Below are 21,751 nucleotides of genomic sequence, written 5' to 3' on the forward strand. Positions count from 1 at the left end.
GAGCTGGGGTGAGAGAGTATCATTAAATTTTAGGGAGAATAAAAAGATGGTTTGGAAAGAGGTAAATATATTGCGTAAGACAAGGGAACAAATGGGAACATCAGTGAAGGGGGCTAATAGGGAGGTGATAACAAGAAATGGTGATGCGAGAAGTAGATGGAGTGATTATTTTGAAGGTTTCTTGAATGTGTTTGATGATAGAGTAGTAGATATAGGGTGTTTTGGTCGAGGTGGTGTGCAAAGTGAGAGGGTTAGGCAGAATGATTTGGCATACAGAGAAGAGGTAGTAAAAGCTTTGCGGGAGATGAAAGCCGGCAAGGCGGCAGGTTTGGATGGTATTGCAATGGAATCTATTTAAAAAGGGGGTGACTGTATTGTTGACTGGTTGGTGAGGTTATTTATTGTATGTATGACTCATGGTGAGGTACATGAGGATTGGTGGAAAGCTTGCATAGTTCCATTGTAAAAAGGGAAAGGGGATATAGGTGAGTGCCCAAATTACAGTGGTATAAGTTTTTTGAGTATTCCTGGTAAATTACATGGGAGGGTATTGATTGAGAGGATGAAGGCATGTACAGAGCATCAGATTGGGGAAGAACAGTATGGCTTCAGAAGTGGTAGAGGATGTGTGGATCAGGTGTTTGCTTTGAAGAATGTATGTGAGAAATACTTAGAAAAGCAAATGGATTTGCATGTAGCATTTATGGATCTGGAGAAGGCATATGATAGAGTTGATAGAGATGCTCTGTGGAAGGTATTAAGAATATATATTGTGGGAGGCAAGTTGTTAGATGCAGTGAAAATTTTTTTATCGAGGATGTAAGGCATGTGTACAAGTAGGAAGAGAGAAAAGTGATTGGTTCTCAGTGAATGTTGGTTTGCGGCAGGGGTGCGTGATGTCTCCATGGTTGTTTAATTTGTTTATGGATGGGGTTGTTAGGGAGATTAAGGCAAGAGTTTTGGAGAGAGGAGCAAGTCTGCAGTCTATTGTGGATGAGAGGGCTTGTGAAGTGAGTCAGTTGTTGTTCGCTGATGATACAGTGCTGGTGGCTGATTCGTGTGAGAAACTGCAGAAGCTGATGACTGAGTTTGGTAAAATGTGTGAAAGAAGAAAGCTGAGAGTAAATGTGAATAAGAGCAAGGTTATTAGGTACAGTAGCGTTAAGGGACAAGTCAATTGTGAGGTAAGTTTGAATGGAGATAAACTGGAGGAAGTAAAGTGTATTAGATATCTGGGAGTAGATTTGGCAGCGGATGGAACCATCGAAGCTGAGGTGAATCATAAGGTGGGGGAGAGGGCGAAAGTTCTGGGAGCATTGGAAAATGTGTGGAAGGTGAGAACATTATCTCGCAAAGGAAAAATGGTTGTATTTGAAGGAATAGTGTTTCCGACAATGCTGTATGGTTGCGAGGCGTGGGCTATAGATAGAGTTGTGCGGAGGAAGGTGGATGTGCTGGAAATGAGATGTTTGAGGAAAATATGTGGTGTGAGGTGGTTTGATCGAGTAAGTAATGAAAGGGTAAGAGAGATGCGTGGTAATGAAAAGAGTGTGGTTGAGAGAGCAGAAGAGGGTGTTTTGAAATGGTTTGGTCACATGGAGAGAATGAGTGAGGAAAAATTGACCAAGAGGATATATGTGGCAGAGGTGGAGGGAAAGAGGAGAAGCGGGAGACAAAATTGGAGGTGGAAAGATGTAGTGAAAAAGATTTTGAGTGATCGAGGCCTGACCATGCAGGAGGGTGAAAGGTTTGCAAGGAATAGAGTGAATTGGGACGATGTAGTATACCGGGGTCGACGTGCTGTCAATGCATTGAACCAGGGCATGTGAAGCGTCTGGGGTAAACCATGGAAAGTTCTGTAGGGCCTGTATGTGGAAAGGGAGCTTTGGTTTCGGTGCATTATTCATGACAGCTAGAGACTGAGTGTGAACGAATGTGGCCTTTGTTGTCTTTTCCTAGCGCTACCACGCGCACATGCGGGGGAGGGTTTTTTTTTATTTCATGTGTGGCGAGGTGGCGACGAGAATGAATAAGGGCAGACGGTATGAATTATGTACATGTGTATATATGTATATGTCTGTGTGTATATATATGTATACGTTGAGATGTATAGGTATGTATATTTGCGTGTGTGGACGTGTATGTATATACATGTGTATGTGGGCGGGTTGGGTCATTCTTTCGTCTGTTTCCTTCCGCTATCTCGCTGACGCGGGAGATAGCGACAAAGTATAATAGATAAATATAAATATATTTCAATAGTGTTGTGGTTTGCAGGATAGGCTCGTGGTGACGAGCCAGTATGTGTTAGGCAGGTAGAGTCAGGGTTATAATGTGTACGTCCGTACCTCAACATGTCTCCAACCAAAACAGAACTTTTACAGCAACTGAGCAAAATCCCAAATAATGTTCAGGATGTTGAAGCGCTTCTCAGGAACATTGTTACAGGTGAGGAGAGCACCTAAGCAAAGGCTTATTTCGATTCATATGGGAAGAATATTTCCTTTTGAGGTTTGTTCATCTGCTGTGTGCTGAGCACCCATGGTTACATAGTGACCTTAAGTAGTCCATTGGAAAGGATGGCTGTTGATTTTAGGGTATTATTATCGTTCCGGACATCCAACAAAGTTTCCTTAGGTTTAGTAAAGTTTAGTTTGGTTTAGATTATTTTTTCGATTGTTTTTGATGTCCTTTGAACGATTCTCCATAATTTTTTTTTGGCAAATCTGTTTTCTTGTGATAATCTCCCACCAAAAACTTGCTTCTCATTGGTAGTCCCTCATTACAATTAGATGAAAGGGGAGAGGGTAGCGGGGTTTCGAAAGATAGTGATTTGCATTAGATATGAAGATCAGAATCGTGCAAAATAAATAAACCATCGAAAAACTTAATTTCACCTTCCAGACTGGTAGATGCCCGAAACGATCATTTTACCGATTCTGAATTTATCTTTACTCCATTAAGAGTATGATGGCCTGCACTCGTAAGAACTTCATCTCCCATAAGACTCATCTTGTAATAACTTCATCTCCCATAAAACGTTCCTAGAAAACATTGATTTGGTGGTTTTGTGGTTTTTGGCTTAAATTAACTTATTTACACCACTTAATTATTTTTTCTTTTATGTAAGGGATGCTCTGTCTACCTGTTTTTGAAGCAGAGCTCAGAATATTTGTAGGGCCTGTCACAACCAATCATTATTCACAGTTCCTGTCAGGTGGTTTGGTAACTGTGATTAGATATTGTGTGACTTACTTTTGGTAAAGTCCCAGTGTTGGGGTATATGAGACTAGCTTTGGGATATCCTCAAATCTTGCACACATATAACTGATTCATCGTGGATGGGGCTTATAGACTTTTATTTTTGTTTGAAACTGTTAGGATACAGACAAAAGAATGGCCGAATAGCCCAACCCACCTACATACACATGTATATACATGAACGCCCATACACGCACATATACATACTTATACATTTCAACATTTCCACACATTTATACACATGTACTTATTCATACTTGCTGCCTTCATCCATTCTCACTGCCACCGTGCCACACATTAAATGGCACCCCCCCTCCCCCCATGCTCGAGGTAGCGTAAGGAAAAGACAACAAAGGTCACATTCGTTCACACTCTGTCTCTAGCTGTCATGTGCATTGCACCAAAACCACAGCTCCCTTTCCACACCCTGGCCCCACAAAACTTTCCATGGTATACCCCAGACGCTTCACATGCCCTGGTTCAATCCGTTGACAGCACGTTGACCCTGGTATACCACATCATCCCAATTCACTCCATTCCTTGCATGCTTTTCACCCGCTTGTATGTTCAGGTCCCGATTTCTCAAAATCTTTTTCACTCCATCCTTCCACCTCCAATTTGGTCTCCCACTTCTCCTTGTTCTCTCCACCTCTGACACATATATCTTCTTTGTCAATCTTTCCTCACTCATTCTCTCCATATGACCAAACCATTTCAATACACCCTCTTCTGCTCTCTCAACCATACTCTTTTTTATTACCACACATCTCTCTTACCCTTTCATTACTTACTCGATCAAACCACCTCACACCACATATTGTCCTCAAACATCTCATTTTCAACACATCCACCCTCCTCCACACAAATCTATCAATAGCCCATGCCTCGCAAACATATAACATTGTTGGAACCACTATTCAGTCATAGATACCCATAATGTTCTCGCCTTCCACACATTTTTCAACGCTCCCAGAACTTTTGCCCCCTCCCCCACCCTGAGACTCACTTCCGCTTCCACGGTTCCATCCGCTGCCAAATCCACTCCGAGATATCTAAAACACTTCACTTCCTCCAGTTTTTCTCCATTCAAACTTACCTCCCAATTGACTTGTCCCTCACTTCCTCCAGTTTTTCTCCATTCAAACTTACCTCCCAGTTGACTTGTCCCTCAACCCTACTGTACCTAATAACCTTGCCCGTATTCATATTTACTCTCAGTTTTCTTCTTTCTTACACTTTACCAAACTCAGTCACCAGCTTCTTCAGTTTCTCACCCGAATCAGCCACCAACGCTTTATCATCAGTGAACAACAACTGACTCACTTCCCAAGCCCTCTCATCCACAACAGACTGCATACTTGCCCCTCTCTCCAAAACTCTTGTATTCACTTCCCTAACAACCCCATCCATAAACAAATTGAACAACCATGGAGACATCACGCACCCCGCCCGTAAACCGACATTCAGTGAGAACCACTCACTTTCCTCTCTTCCTACTCATACACATGCCTTACATCCTCGATAAAAACTTTTCACTGCTTCCAGCAACTTGCCTCCCACACCATATACTCTTAATACGAAGCTTCCACAGAGCATCTCTATCAACTCTATCATATACCTTCTCCAGATCCATAAATGCTACATAAAAATACATTTATTTTTCTAAGTATTTCTCACATACATTCTTCAAAGCAAACACCTGATCCACACATCCTCTACCACTTCTGAAACCACATTGCCCCTCCCCAATCTGATGTTCTGTACATGCCCTCGCCCTCTCAATCAATACCCTCCCAAATAATTTACCAGGAATACTGAACAAACTTATGCATTCCGCCAATCCTCAGGCACTTCACCATGAGCCATACATACATTGAATATCCTCACCAACCAGTCAACAACACAGTCACCCCCTTTTTTAATCAGTTCCACTGCAGTAACATCCAAACCTGCTGCCTTGCTGGCTTTCATCTTCTGCATAGCTTTCACTACCTCTTCTCTGTTTACCAAATCATTCTCCCTAACCCTCTCACTTTGCACACCACCTCGACCAAAACACCCTATATCTGCCGCTCTGTCATCTAACACATTCAACAAACCTTCAAAATACTCACTCTGTCTCCTTCTCACACCACCACTACTTGTTACTACCTCCCCATTATCCCCCTTCACCGATGTTCCCATTTGTTCTCTTGTCTTATGCACTTTATTTACATCCTTCCAATACATCTTTTTATTCTCCCTAAAATTTAATGATACTCTCTCACCCAACTCTCATTTGCCCTCTTTTTCACCTCTTGCACCTTTCTCTTGACCTCCTGCCTCTTTCTTTTATACGTCTTTCAGTCATTTGCACCATTTCCCTGCAAAAATCGTCCAAATGCCTCTCTTTTCTCTTTCACTAATAATCTTACTTTTTCATCCCACCACTTTTCTAATCTTCATCCCACCACCTTTTTTAATCTACCCAACTCCCACGCTTCTCATGCCACAAGCATCTGTTGCGCATGCCATCACTGCTTCCCTTAATACTTATTATACTTAGTTCCTGTCTCCCGCATTAGCGAGGTAGCTCAAGGAAACAGACAAAAGAATGGCCGAACCCACCCACATACAATGTATATAGATAAATGCCCACGCATGCATATATACATACCAATACTTTTCAAGGTATACATACATATGCATACAGAGGCATATACATATATACACATGTATATATTCATTCCGAGATAATGTTCTCAACTTCCACACATTCTTCAAGGCTCCCAGAATTTTCGCCCCCTCCCCTACCCTGTGATCCACTTCCGCTTCCATGGTTCCATCCGCTGCCAGATCCACTCCCAGATATCTAAAACACTTCACTTCCTCCAGTTTTTCTCCATTCAAACTCACCTCCCAATTGACTTGACCCTCAACCCTACTGTACCTAATAACCTTGCTCTTATTCACATTTACTCTTAACTTTCTTCTTTCACACACTTTACCAAACTCAGTCACCAGCTTCTGCAGTTTCTCACATGAATCAGCCACCAGCGCTGTATCATCAGCGAACAACAACTGACTCACTTCCCAAGCTCTCTCATCCCCAACAGACTTCATACTTGCCCCTCTTTCCAAAACTCTTGCATTCACCTCCCTAACAACCCCATCCATAAACAAATTAAACAACCATGGAGACATCACACACCCCTACCGCAAACCTACATTCACTGAGAACCAATCACTTTCCTCTCTTCCTACACGTACACATGCCTTACATCCTTGATAAAAACTTTTCACTGCTTCTAACAACTTGCCTCCCACACCATATACTCCCAATACCTTCCACAGAGCATCTCTATCAACTCTATCATATGCCTTCTCCAGATCCATAAATGCTACATACAAATCCATTTGCTTTTCTAAGTATTTCTCACACACATTCTCCAAAGCAAACACCTGATCCACACATCCTCCACCACTTCTGAAACCACACTGCTCTTCCCCAATCTGATGCTCTGTACATGCCTTCACCCTCTCAATCAATATCCTCCCATATAATTTACCAGGAATACTCAACAAACTTATACCTCTGTAATTTGAGCACTCACTCTTATCCCCTTTGCCTTTGTACAGTGGCACTATGCACGCATTCCGCCAATCCTCAGGCACCTCACCATGAGTCATACATACATTAAATAACCTTACCAACCAGTCAACAATACAGTCACCCCCTTTTTTAATAAATTCCACTGCAATACCATCCAAACCTGCTGCCTTGCCGGCTTTCATCTTCCGCAAAGCTTTTACTACCTCTTCTCTGTTTACCAAAACATCTTCCCTAACCCTCTCACTTTGCACACCACCTCGACCAAAACACCCTATATCCGCCACTCCACCATCAAACACATTCAACAAACCTTCAAAATACTCACTCCATCTCCTTCTCACATCACCACTACTTGTTATCACCTCCCCATTTGCGCCCGTCACTGAAGTTCCCATTTGCTCCCTTGTCTTAAGCACTTTATTTACCTCCTTCCAGAACATCTTTTTATTCTCCCTAAAATTTAATGATACTCTCTCACCCCAACTCTCATTTGCCCTTTTTTTTCACCTCTTGCACCTTTCTCTTGACCTCCTGTCTCTTTCTTTTATACATCTCCCACTCAATTGCATTTTTTCCCTGCAAAAATCGTCCAAATGCCTCTCTCTTCTCTTTCACTAATAATCTTACTTCTTCATCCCACCACTCACTACCTTTTCTAATCAACCCACCTCCCACTCTTCTCATGCCACAAGCATCTTTTGCGCAATCCATCACTGATTCCCTAAATACATCCCATTCCTCCCCCACTCCCCTTACTTCCATTGTTCTCACCTTTTTCCATTCTGTACTTAGTCTCTCCTGGTACTTCCTCACACAAGTCTCCTTCCCAAGCTCACTTACTCTCACCACCCTCTTCACCCCAACATTCACTCTTCTTTTCTGAAAACCCATACAAATCTTCACCTTAGCCTCCACAAGATAATGATCAGACATCCCTCCAGTTGCACCTCTCAGCACATTAACATCCAAAAGTCTCTCTTTCGCGCGCCTGTCAATTAACATGTAATCCAATAACGCTCTCTGGCCATCTCTCCTACTTACATATGTATGGGTATGTTTGAAGGAATAGTGGTTCCAACAATGTTGTATGGTTGCGAGACGTGGGCTATGGATAGAGTTGTGCGCAGGAGGATGGATGTGCTGGAAATGAGATGTTTGAGGACAATATGTGGTGTGAGGTGGTTTGATCGAGTAAGTAACTTAAGGGTAAGAGAGATGTGTGGAAATAAAAAGAGCGTGGTTGAGAGAGCAGAAGAGGGTGTTTTGAAATGGTTCGGGCACATGGAGAGAATGAGTGAGGAAAGATTGACCAAGAGAATATATGTGTCGGAGGTGGAGGGAACGAGGAGAAGAGGGAGACCAAATTGGAGGTGGAAAGATGGAGTGAAAAAGATTTTGTGTGATCGGGGCCTGAACATGCAGGAGGGTGAAAGGAGGGCAAGGAACAGAGTGAATTGGAGCAATGTGGTATACCGGGGTTGACGTGCTGTCAGTGGATTGAATCAAGGCATGTGAGGCGTCTGGGGTAAACCATGGAAAGCTGTGTAGGTATGTATATTTGCGTGTGTGGATGTATGTATATACATGTGTATGGGGGTGGGTTGGGCCATTTCTTTCGTCTGTTTCCTTGCGCTACCTCGCAAACGCGGGAGACAGCAAAAAAAAAAAAAAAGAATTATATTCATACTTGCTGCCTTCATCCATTCCCATTGTTACCCTGCCTTACATGAAACAGCACCCTCTCTCCCCGCACTCGCACAAGGTAGTAGTAGGAAAAGACACTAAAGGCTACATTCGTTCACATTCAGTCTCTAGCTGTCATGTATAATGCATTGAAACCATAGCTCCCTTTCTGCATCCAGGCCCCACAAAACTTTCCATGGTTTACCAAAACCTACACCCTTCACATGCCCTTGTTCAATCCATTGACAGCACGTCGACCCCAGTATACCACATTGTTCCAATTCACTCTCTTCCTTACACACCTTTCACCCTCCCGTATGTTCAGGCCCCTATCACTCAAAATCTTTTTCACTCCATCCTTCCACCTCTTCTCGTTCCCTCCACCTCTGACACATATATTGTCTTTGTCAATCTTTCCTCTTATTCTCTCCAAGTGACCAAACCATATCAATACACCCTCTTCTGCTCTCTTAACCACACTCTTTTTAATACCTTACATCTCTCCTACCCTTTCATTACTTACTCGATCAAACCATCTCCCACCACATATTGTGCTCAAACATTTCATTTCCAACACATTCACACTTCATACAACCCTATCTGTAGCCCATGCCTTGCAACCATATAACATTGTTGGAACCACTATTCCTTCAAGCATACATATTTTTGCTCTCCAAGATAACAGTCTCTCCTTTCACACATTCTTCGTCACTCCTATCACCTTTGCCACCTCCCCAACTCTCTGACTCACTTCCGCTTCCATGATTCCATCCCAGATATCTAAAACACTTCCTCCAATTTTTCACCATTCAAACTTACATCCCAATTAACTTGTCTCTCAACCCTACTGAACTTAATAACTTTGCTCCTATTCACATTTACTCTCAACTTTCTGCTTTTGCGCACTTTTCCAAACTTAGTCGCCAGCATCTGCAGTTTCTTACCCGAATCAGCCATTAGCGCTGTATCATCAGCGCAGAACAACTGACTCACTTCCCAAGCCCTCTCATCCCCAGCAGACTGGATACTCACCCCTCTCTCCAAAACTCTTGCATTTACCTCCCTAACCACCCCGTCCATAAACAAATTAAACAACCATGGGGACACCACACACCCCTTCTGCAGACCAACATTCACTAGAAACCAATCATTATCCTCTCTTCCTACTCGTACATATGCCTTACATCCTTGGTAAAAACTTTTCACTGCTTCTAGCAACTTACCTCTCACAATATACTCTTGATACCTTCCACAAAGCATCTCTATCAACCATATCATATGCCTTCTCTAGATCCATAAATGCTGCATACAAATCCATTTGTTTTTTAAGTATTTTCACATACGTTCTTCAAAGCAAAACACCTGATCCACACATCCTCTACCACTTATGAAACCAGCTCTTCCCCAGTCTGCTGCTCTGTACATGCCTTGACCCTCTCAGTCAATACCCTCCCATATGATATCCCAGGAATACTCAACAAACTTATACCTCTGTAATATGAACACTCATAGTCATCGCTATTGTATGGTATCCATATACTGATCAGTACATATGGAGATTATAAGGAAGGCTGTGAGAGATTTATGGCCCTGTGTTATGTAATGAATTTTGAAGGTCTCATTCTTACAAGATGATAGGTTTTGTTATTAAGAGTTCTTGGTAATCCTATTTGTCTGTTACAAAAACCTTCCCTGAAATATCACACATCTCTATGTATGCCTGAAAATACATATGAGGTGCCTCATGTGCCTGACAGCAAAGGAACATAGTGTGTAGCATGTATAAACAGTGTTTTACCATGTTGACTGCATCATTTTTGGTAAAATATTTTGTTTTAGTTAATAGATCAAACATATATAGATATTTTCTTTTAGAATATTTGAGAATATCCTCACCTGCATTGTACATTATATACAGTGGATATTAGGACTGCAACATTTAAGGGTAAAGAGTTAATGGATATTTGTATCACCATCTTAATACAGGGTGTTTGTATCACACCTTTTAAAGATCTTATTAATGTGTTTCTGTTAGATGTCTGCTGTGCAACCAGTGGTGCACATATCAAGGTTTATTAGCATAGACAAAACTTGGACACTTTTGGCTCCAAAAAATGTGAACAGCTTCACAATTAACAATTTAGTACCAACATTAAAATTTTTTTGAAAGTTATAACTAGTACACTGTGTATTTACTCATGTTTAACAGGTGCTTATCAAGCCAGGCTCTAACTTCATTTATAGAAATAGCATGTATTACATGCCAAAGAAATTCTCTCATCTGCAATCTGAACATTCCTTAGTACAATTTCATTGTATTTCAGGTAAAGATCCAGTCTGTGAGTATCACAAAAATAACTTGAAATTTGAATGGAATGCATATGAAATGATTTAGATTGGGGAGCATGATTTGGAGCATTATTTTTTCCCTATGGATAGGGGTAGAAGGGCTATTATGATCAGATACAATTTCAAATAATAGTAAGTGAAACACTATTAATAATCAACAGAAGCTCCCTATATGAAAACCTCATTTAACTTCACCTTGGAGGTTGATATTTATCTTTATATGCAGTATTATTACTCAAAACATACCAAAGACATTGTCATCTTTCTGCCTTACTGGTTGCATGCTGTTGGCAAAAACAAACACAGCAACTGAATGCAATGACATCATAACATTCACATTATTTTTTTTCCACTAACATTGAAAGTGTGATACATTTAGGTTGCTGGCATAAGTTATGGGGAGGTTTTCATAGTTTTTGTTGGTTTTAAAAAGTGTTTTCCTTACTTACTCCTCACATTTGCCCAGATCATCATAGCTTTCCTTGCTATCATTATGTATTAATTTACCATAAAAAAGTAATGTTCCAAATCTCATTCCACCATCCTAAAGCTATTCTTTTAAGCATAAGGAGTTCATTGAAATGCATATCTTCCAAATTCATAACTAAATACAATTGGGCCTGTAAACTGGATCTTTACTGTGTGTCATGTTAAAGAATTTGTTGAGTCTTTTATGAAGATGACCATGGAGCCAACCTTTCTTTACTTGTAAAAATCCTTCATATCCATTAGAAACCTTATTGTCCTCTTCTTTCATGATTGAAGCTCTTTTTTATATGTAGCCCGACAGCGAGCTTGGTGGCTTAATATCACACACTTTCTAAATGAGCAATATCTTTCTTGTATGGTGAGCAAGCTCCTACACAGAAATCAGGATGTGGATGGATGAATGTTACACAGCATCCTTAATCCATCTCTATATCTGGCTGATCTTCTCACATTGTTTGCTCTCCATGAAGTTTTAATCTGTTGCTCTATTGGTTTTGTGTTGTTTTCACATTTTGTTTTAATGTTTTACACAGCCTCCTGCATCCATCTCTATATCTGGCTGCTCTTCTCACATTGTTTGCTCTCCATGAAGTTTTAATCTGTTGCTCTATTGGTTTTGTGTTGTTTTCACATTTTGTTTTGATATTTTACACAGCATCCTGAATCCATCTCTGTATCTGGCTGATCTTCTCACATTGTTTGCCTTCCATGCAGTTTTAATCTATAACATTATTGGTTATGTGTTGTTTGCACAATTGGTTTTATGGTGTTGCATTTCCTCAAAGAGTGTCCTCTCTTTCCTCATTCAGCATTCTTCTGTTACTTCTGTTTCTCATCATGTACTTCTATTTTCCTCTCCCAGTGTCAATCCTTTTGCATTTTCTGATAAGGAATCCCAGAAGTCAGTCTGTCAACCAGCTATTTAACTTGTACAGATAGTCCCTGACTTATGATTTTTCAGCTTTACGATGATGCAATATTGATACAAATTTGATAGAAAACGTGCTTTGAATTTTGATCTCTTTCCGGGCTAGCTACATGCTGTGCAGCAGCAGTGAGCTGCAGCTTCCAATCAGTCACTCAATCATGAGTGTAAAGAACCTTATTAAGTGTATTTTTGACACAATATGTTCGACTTTTGATGGGTTTACTGGAACATGTCTATCGTAAGTTGGGGACTGGCTGTATAAGGCTTCTTTTAGTAACATATTATCTGTGATATTCTTAATGGTGTTCCAGATTTTTAAGTCATCTACAAACATTTTCACATGACATTAAAGTTTCATTTACCTCATTTACATATAATAGGTTCTTATGGCACAGTGCTGTCTACCCCACTCCACTCTTAGTTTTCTCTATGCACAGAAACTCTAATATTATTTGTTAGTTACAAAGCTTTCAATCTTGTTTCAGTTTACGTAGTAGCCTTTTGTGAAGGACAGTATGGAATTCCTTTCAGTGATTTAGAAATATTATTATTATTTATTTTGCTTTGTCGCTGTCTCCCGCGTTTGCGAGGTAGCGCAAGGAAACAGACGAAAGAAATGGCCCAACCCACCCCCATACACATGTATATACATACACGTCCACACACGCAAATATACATACCTATACATCTCAATGTACACATATATATACACACACAGACACATACATATATACCCATGTACCCATGCACACAATTCACACTGTCTGCCCCCATTCACTCCCATCGCCACCTCGCCACACATGGAATACCATCCCCCTCCCCCCTCATTGTGCGAGGTAGCGCTAGGAAAAGACAACAAAGGCCCCATTCGTTCACACTCAGTCTCTAGCTGTCATGCAATAATGCCCGAAACCACAGCTCCCTTTCCACATCCAGGCCCTACACAACTTTCCATGGTTTACCCCAGACGCTTCATATGCCCTGATTCAATCCACTGACAGCACATCAACCGCGGTATACCACATCGATCCAATTCACTCTATTCCTTGCCCGCCTTTCACCCTCCTGCATGTTCAGGCCCCGATCACTCAAAATCTTTTTCACTTCATCTTTCCACCTCCAATTTGGTCTCCCGCTTCTCCTTGTTCCCTCCACCTCCGACACATATATCCTCTTGGTCAATCTTTCCTCACTCATTCTCTCCATGTGCCCAAACTATTTCAAAACATCCTCGCCTGCTCTCTCAACCACGCTCTTTTTATTTCCACACATCTCTCTTACCCTTACATTCCTTACTCGATCAAACCACCTCACACATTGTCCTCAAACATCTCATTTCCAGCACATCCACCCTCCTGCGCACAACTCTATCCATAGCCCACGCCTCGCAACCATACAACATTGTTGGAACCACTATTCCTTCAAACATACCCATTTTTGCTTTCCAAGATAATGTTCTCGACTTCCACACATTCTTCAAGGCTCCCAGGATTTTCGCCCCCTCCCCCACCCTATGATTCACTTCCGCTTCCATGGTTCCATCCGCTGCCAGATCCACTCCCAGATATCTAAAACACTTTACTTCCTCCAGTTTTTCTCCATTCAAACTTACCTCCCAATTGACTTGACCCTCAACCCTACTGTACCTAATAACCTTGCTCTTATTCACATTTACTCTTAACTTTCTTCTTTCACACACTTTACCAAACTCAGTCACCAGCTTCTGCAGTTTCTCACATGAATCAGCCACCAGCGCTGTATCATCAGCGAACAACAACTGACTCACTTTCCAAGCTCTCTCATCCACAACAGACTGCATTTTTGCCCCTCTTTCCAAAACTCTTGCATTCACCTCCCTAACAGCCCCATCCATAAACAAACAACCATGGAGACATCACACACCCCTGCCGCAAACCTACATTCACTGAGAACCTATCACTTTCTCTCTTCCTACACGTACACATGCCTTACATCCTCGATAAAAACTTTTCACTGCTTCTAACAACTTGCCTACCACACCATATATTCTTAATACCTTCCACAGAGCATCTCTATCAACTCTATCATATGCCTTCTCCAGATCCATAAATGCTACATACAAATCCATTTGCTTTTCTAAGTATTTCTCACATACATTCTTCAAAGCAAACACCTGATCCACACATCCTCTACCACTTCTGAAACCACACTGCTCTTCCCCAGTCTGATGCTCTGTACATGTCTTCACCCTCTCAATCAATACCCTCCCATATAATTTACGAGGAATACTCAACAAACTTATACATCTGTAATTTGAGCACTCACTCTTATCCCCTTTGCCTTTGTACAATGGCACTATGCAAGCATTCCGCCAATCCTCAGGCACCTCACCATGAGTCATACATACATTAAATAACCTTACCAACCAGTCAACAATACAGTCACCCCCTTTTTTAATAGATTCCACTGCAATACCATCCATTTAGAAATACTGCGCCATTATTGTATCCTTTGTCAAATAATGAAGTCTAGCTGGTTTGTGAGACAGTTCTTGCCTGACATAAGCCTCTGTTGGTTATTGACACTCATTCATTTCATAATATGATACCATTACTTTGTAAATTTCTCATGTTAGTCCTATTGGTCAGTAATTTCCTGCACTGGACCAGTTTACTTTCTTGAAAATTGGTATTAATTGCACTTTTCATCTGCACAGAGTTTTACCTCCCCTAACTACTGAGATATCAAATACAAAGGCTCAGCAACTCTTTGTGCACTTTACTTAATAGTTTCAGGTGTATCTTCCTGGCCCTAGTGATTTGTGTGTAATAAGCTGTCTTACTTTCAACATCCTCCGTTGAAAATGTTTCACAGCTACCTTTCTGCTGCTGCTGCTTCTGCTTTTGAGACATGGTTATTCTTTCAGATATTCGCTTTCAGAGTCATTCAGAATTGCAACAGCTTCTTGGTCATTCTTTGTTAGTGAGCCAACCTCCTGTTTTCTGTTATACCTATTTTCAGTCTTATTTTTTTCCTCTCTCTCTAATGTAACTGTAGGATGTTTTGAGTTGATACTTGAGAGTATTAATAAATTCTGTCTCATTCATGGTTCTCTTTCATACATATTTCCTGGGCTCTGTTTCTCTTTTTAACATACTCTTCTTAGTGCCTTTGGTACTTCCTGGACAATTTAAATTTCCTTTTAACAGGTTTGTGAATTTCATACTCTTCCTAGTCCCTCTGGTACTTCTTGGACAACTCATGTTTTCTTGTACTAGGTTTCTGAGTTTGCCTTGTCATCTTCTTTGGACTCAATTTTTTTTCCCAATTTTCTTTTTAATCATATTTTGGTTTATGATTCTTAAGCCATCTGTTCATTAGTCTCATTCTTACTCAGTTTCCCTAGTTTCTGTTATCACCCCCAGTTGAATCACTGTCTCATTGTTAATCAGTTTAATCCTCTTTCTAGAAATCCTGGTTGTTTCTTTTGGATTTTCTCTGAATAGAGTCTAAGAATGTGATTGATGTCCACATCATTCCTCTCACACCTGCAGCTTGGGACCTTGTATAGTATACTACTTTTGTTGTTGTTACTTCTTTTCTTAGTTCTCAGCATGTCTCCTATTTTCCCTCCTTGGCTGCGGATGTAGTTTCAAAAATTTTGTTGAGCGTTGCTTGCTTTGAGTTGGGTTCTCACCAAGTGTCACTTTCTTCTGTTATTATTGGTAGATCATCTATTCATAATCTTGAGTGCTTTTCCTTTGAGTCTACATAATAAGCTGTTGGGGTAACCCAGTTATATAAAAGATTTGAGAGTGTGTTCATACTCATCCATCAGGACTGCATTACATATTCTAAGGGCTTTCAGAAAAATCCAGTACCACAACTACCTTAGATATGGATCCCTCACTGTATGCTAATGTTTAGCGAATAGTCATCCTTATTTGTGGGTTTTCTGTATAATGAATATCTTGGTCCTTCATCTGTCATGTGTATTAGGGTTTCCAGAAAAGACACAGCAGTCTTTTACTTCTTGTATTGTGATATGATCTTAAGATGCACACTTGTTTTGTTGTAATATGCCACGTAAGTTTGTCTTCCTGGGTGAAACTACAAGCATGTCATTTCCCTACTCAAGAAATTTTCAGAACGATCCTTCTCCAAAGTCCTCATGTAGAGGGAGGCTAGTCCACTATGTCCATTATGGTAATTGTTCTCTTCCTCCTCACTGAATGTGAAAATCCCAAACTTTATGCTTGTGTGATCAGTCCATGTAGTTTTCCTTGGGCAGGGAGGCTTGTCTGGATCTGTCCCATCAGTCACTCTTCTCACCAGCAGTACTGTTCCCTTCATAGAGACAGCAGTAAAAAAGTGACTCAACATCAAAATTAGCCACCTTGTTTCTAAAGCTTCCATCACGTAGTCCTCTGATTAAGTCTTTCAAGCAACTTAGAAACACATTATAGAAGGTAATATCACTAGTACCAAAGATTGACAAAGAAAGATGGAAGAGCACTTACAGAGCATCAGCTTGCCATATGAAACCATGAATGGACAGAGTGACTTTGATAAAAGTTTTAAGCTAGGTGTGATAGCTTGCTCTAAGGCCTTGGCCTCATCTCAGCAGAAAGCTTTACTGAAACAGTATTTTGAGGCCTTAGCAAACCTGGTGAAGGATAGGGTCACTTTCATCACAGCTTAGGTATGCTTTCTTTGGCATCCATTTCCATTAAAGGTTGGCCTCGTCTCAGTTATATGTGATCTGGCATTTAACCTTCCTCCTCTATGATTTTCAGGAGTTCCACTGTAGCACACTCTGCAGTCTCTGCATCAATTGTTACAGCCTAACCTGACAGAATCATGTATTTCAGGTTGACATGTCTGATGAAATTATGAATCAGCTCAGCTCTGGCTAGCACTAGATTAATTCCACTGATTGGCTTACCTTTTTCCTTCATCATCTCCTCTTGAATATCAATGGCTTCTATTTTGATCATTTGTCCAGTCACTTGAGATCTTTGCACCCTTATTTCTTGCTCTCAGATTTTCAGGGCATCCTCCATCTTCGCATGTGTCGGCATCCCGTGATGGCTGAGAAAAGGCTTTCCTGATAGACTTGGTTTTCAGTGTTATGGTGATAGACTTGGTTTTCAGTGTTATGGTGAGGCTGCTGCTGTCATTAATCCTGTAACAGTGAGCAACTGCTGAAGCATTAGACCCATGCTCAAGAGCATTCAGTATTTTGAAACTTTATGCTATGATAATGATCTTCCTTACTCTCTTGGCAGCTTCATTTGTAGTAGAAGTATTTGTTGGACACATAGGCGTTGTAGTGACTGGCTCAAGTGGGCAGAGGTTTAGAAATATATTAGTGGCTAATGATACATACTCTCTGAATGCTAGCAGAGAATGGCTGTGGTGGGCAGAGTGGCATGCACAGCATCTACATCCCATGGTGCATGACCAGTTGGGCTCACATTGTATCACAGTGGATAATGTTATAAATTAAAAAGAAATGGGCGCAATTTAGGTGCTTGTGCTATATATCAAATCATGCTATATCCTAACACTATAGTGTTACCTATTTAGGAGCTGTTTGTAGTCTTGCAGGTGGATTGAGTGGAAAATTGAAATCAGAGATACATTTTTGTCAAGGGATTGGTTAATAAACTGGGAGATAAGTCCTGAGATGATAATCACAGGAAAAAGAATTCTTGTGGTTAAACAAGATTCTCCCATGGATGAGAGACTGTATTGAGGAACCATACATCTTAGAGTCGTTACTAGAAATGTTTTATGCTATAAGAATATCTTCACATGGGTAGAACTTACATTTACTCAGTTAAAAGTATTTCATGTGCCAAATGTCTTGAGAGAAAAAAAATTCTTACTGTATTCTGTTCTTTCAAGTAAAGGAATATATTTACTTATGTCTTCTGGTATTCTCGTGTTAATTCATTTTCTTGATTTTTAGGTATTACCAGTGAAGGGTTATTCCTCCATGAAGTTGTGGAAGGGTTGGGTACAAGCCTGACTCACACAAACCCAACGGAGAGAGGTGCTGGAACTCGTTTCCTTGCAGATCTTCTTCATGCTCTGCCATGCAACACATTGAGCACACAAGAACTAACATTTCTAGCTTCTTTCTTCGTAGACCGTTTAAAAGATCATCATTCTGTCGTACCCAACGTCATCTATGCCTATATTGCTTTAGTAAGTATTGTGTTGAGAAATATTCATCTTTTTTAGATGATTTTTGCTAGGTGTGACCCATTTTAGAATTCTGAATCTTATGTCTATATAAGATGAGATTTGATAAATTTACAGTATTAGAAGGAAACAAAAGTTTCATATGCTGAATGCTGATATTTATTTCTACATGTGCACCATTTCCCATGTTGGCATTGTAATACTAGGAGCAGAAGAAATGGCCTTCTTTGCTTACATCCACTCTTTAGGTTGTGTGGAGGAGGGTGGATGTGCTGGAAATGAGATGTTTGAGGACAGTATGTGATGTGAGGTGGTTAGATTGAGTAAGTAATGTAAGAGATGTGTGATAATAAAAAGAGTGTGGTTGAGAGAGTAGAAGAGGGTCTTTTGAAATGGTTTGGTCACATGGAAAGAATGAGTGAGGAAAGATTGACAAAGAGGATATATGTGTCAGAGGTGGAGGGAAGGAGGAGAAGTGGGAGACCAAATTGGAGGTGGAAAGATGGTGTGAAAACACTTTTGAGTGATCGGGGCCTGAACATGCAGGAGGATGAAAGGCGTGCTAGGAATAGAGTGAATTGGAACAATGTGGTATACCAGGGTCGACATGCTGTCAATGGATTGAACCAGGGCATGTGAAGCGTCTGGGGTAAACCGTGGAAAGTTCTGTGGGGCCTGGATGTGGAAAGGGAGCTGTGGTTTCGGTGCATTATTACATGACAGCTAGAGACTGAGTGTGAACGAATATGGCCTTTGTTGTCTTTTCCTAGCGCTACCTTGCACACATGAGGGGGAAGGGGGTTGTTATTTCATGTGTAGCGAGGTAGCGATGGGAATGAATAAAGGCAGACAGTATGAATTATGTACATATGTATATATGTATGTGTCTGTGTGTGTATATATATGTATGCGTTGAGATGTATAGGTATGTATATTTGCGTGTGTGGACGTGTATGTAGATACATGTGTATGTGGGTGGGTTGGGCCATTCTTTCATCTATTTCCTTGTGCTACCTCACTAACGCGGGGATGGCAACGAAGCAAATAAAAAATAGGAAACATGAGAAATAGCCTAACACACACATATTCACATGTATATACATAAATGCCCATTCACACACATATACATACATACACACATCAACATATGCATATATATTCATACACGGACATATACATATGTACACATGTACATATTCACACTTGCTGCCTTCATCCATTCCCGTTGCCACCCGCCACACATGAAATAGCCCCACCCCACCTCACCCCCGCAAGGTAGTGCCAGGAAGAGACAAAAAAGGCCACATTTGTTCACCCTCAATCTCTAGCTGTCATGTGTAATGCAATGAAACCACAGCTCCCATTCCACATCCAGGCCCCACAAAACTTTCCATGATTTACCCAGATGCCTCACGTCTTGGTTTAATCCATTGACATAACATCGACCCCAGTATACCACATCTTTCCAATTCACTCTTTTCCTTGCACACCTTTCATCTTCCTGTATGTTCAAGCCCTGATCACTCAAAACTTTTTCACTCCATCCTTCCACCTCCAATTTGGTCTCCCACTCCTCCTCGTTTCCTCCACCTCTGACACATATATCCTCTTTGTCAGTCTTTCCTCTCATTCTCTCCATGTGTCCAAACCATTTCAACACACCCTCTTGTGCTCTCTCAACCACCTTCTTTTTATTACCACACATCTCTCTTACCCTTTCATTACTTACTCGATCAAACCACCTCACACCACATATTTTCCTCAAACATTTCATTTCCAACACATCCAGCCTCCTCCACTCAACCCTATCTATAGCCCATGCCTCACAACCATATAACATTGTTGGAACCACTATTTCTTCAAACATACCCATTTTTGCACTCCGAGATAATGCTCTTGCCTTCCACTCATTCTTCAGTGCTCCTAGAACCTTCGCCCCCTCTTCCACCCTGTGACTTACTTCTGCATCCATGGTTCCATCTGCTGCTAAGTCCACTCCCAGATATCTAAAATACTTCACTTCCTCCTGTTTTTCTCCATTCAAACTTACCTCCCAATTAACTTGTCCCTCAATCCCACTGAACCTAATAACCTTGCTCTCATTCACATTTATATTATATTTATTATTAGTTATTATTATTATACTTGATTGCCTTTTCCCACATCAGCAAGGTAGCATTAGGAAGCAGACAAAAAAGGCCACATCCACTCACACTCAGTCTCCAGCTGTCATATGTAATATACCAAAGCCATAGCTCCCTATCCACATGCAGGCCCAACAGACCTTTCCTTGGTTTACCCCAGACATTTCATAATCCCTGGCTCATTTCATTGACAGCACATATACCTGAGTATGCCACATCTTTCCAATTCACTCCATGCTCGCCCTTCACCCTCCTGCATGTTCAGGCCCTGATCACTCAAAATCTTTTTCATTCCATCTTTCCACCTTCAGTTTGGTCTCCCACTTCTTGTTCCCTCCACCTCTGACAAATATATTCTCTTTGTCATATCTTTCCTCTCTCAGTCTCTCCATATGTCCAAACCATATCAACACACCCTCCTCTGCTCTCTTATCCACACCTTTTTTTATTCCCAAACATCTCTTACCCTTTCATGACTTACTTGATCAAACCACCTCACACCACATATTTTCCTCAAACATTTCATTTCCAACACATCCACCCTACTCCATACCACCCTATCTATAGCCCATGCCTTGCAACCATATGATATTGTTGGCACTACTATTCCTTCAAACATTCCCATTTTTGCTTTCTGAGATAACTTTCTTTCCATACATTCTTCAACCCATAACCTTTGCTCCTTCCCCTACTATATGACTCTTTTCAGCTCCCATTGTTCCATTCACTGCCAAGTCCACTCCAAGATATCTACAACACTTCACTTATTCAATTTTTTCTCCTTTCAAACTTTCATCCCAACTAAGTTGTCCTTCAACCCTGCTGAACCTGATACCTTGCTCGTTTCTCATTTACTCTCAACTTTCTCCTTTCACACAGTCTTCTGAACTCATCCACCAACTTCTGGAGTTTCTCACTTGAATCAGTCACCTGCGCTATATCATCGGCACACAACAGTTGACTCTCTTCCCAGGCCCTCTCATCCTTAACAGACTGCATACTTGCCCCTCTCTCCAAAACCCTTGCATTTACCTCCCTAACCACCCCATCCATAAACAAATTTGATAACCATGGTGACATCACACACCTCTGCTGCAGAGCGACTTTCACTGGGAA

At 41.0% G+C, this 21,751-nt stretch overlaps 1 protein-coding gene across 1 annotated transcript in view; it reads left to right on the forward strand.

Annotated features, from left to right (window-relative positions):
• Nucleotides 1–2,293: 2,293 nt before the first annotated feature.
• Mms19 (MMS19 nucleotide excision repair protein) overlaps nucleotides 2,294–21,751 on the forward strand; it is a 561,976-nt gene continuing 542,518 nt past the window's right edge. Inside the window, 2 exon segments of the mRNA XM_071662204.1 lie at nucleotides 2,294–2,448; nucleotides 18,256–18,494. Coding sequence (XP_071518305.1) covers nucleotides 2,355–2,448; nucleotides 18,256–18,494 — 333 coding nt within the window. The 5' untranslated portion in view covers nucleotides 2,294–2,354.

The sequence above is a fragment of the Panulirus ornatus genome, chromosome 5 (genome assembly GCF_036320965.1).
Source record: "Panulirus ornatus isolate Po-2019 chromosome 5, ASM3632096v1, whole genome shotgun sequence".
Lineage (NCBI taxonomy): Eukaryota > Metazoa > Arthropoda > Malacostraca > Decapoda > Palinuridae > Panulirus > Panulirus ornatus.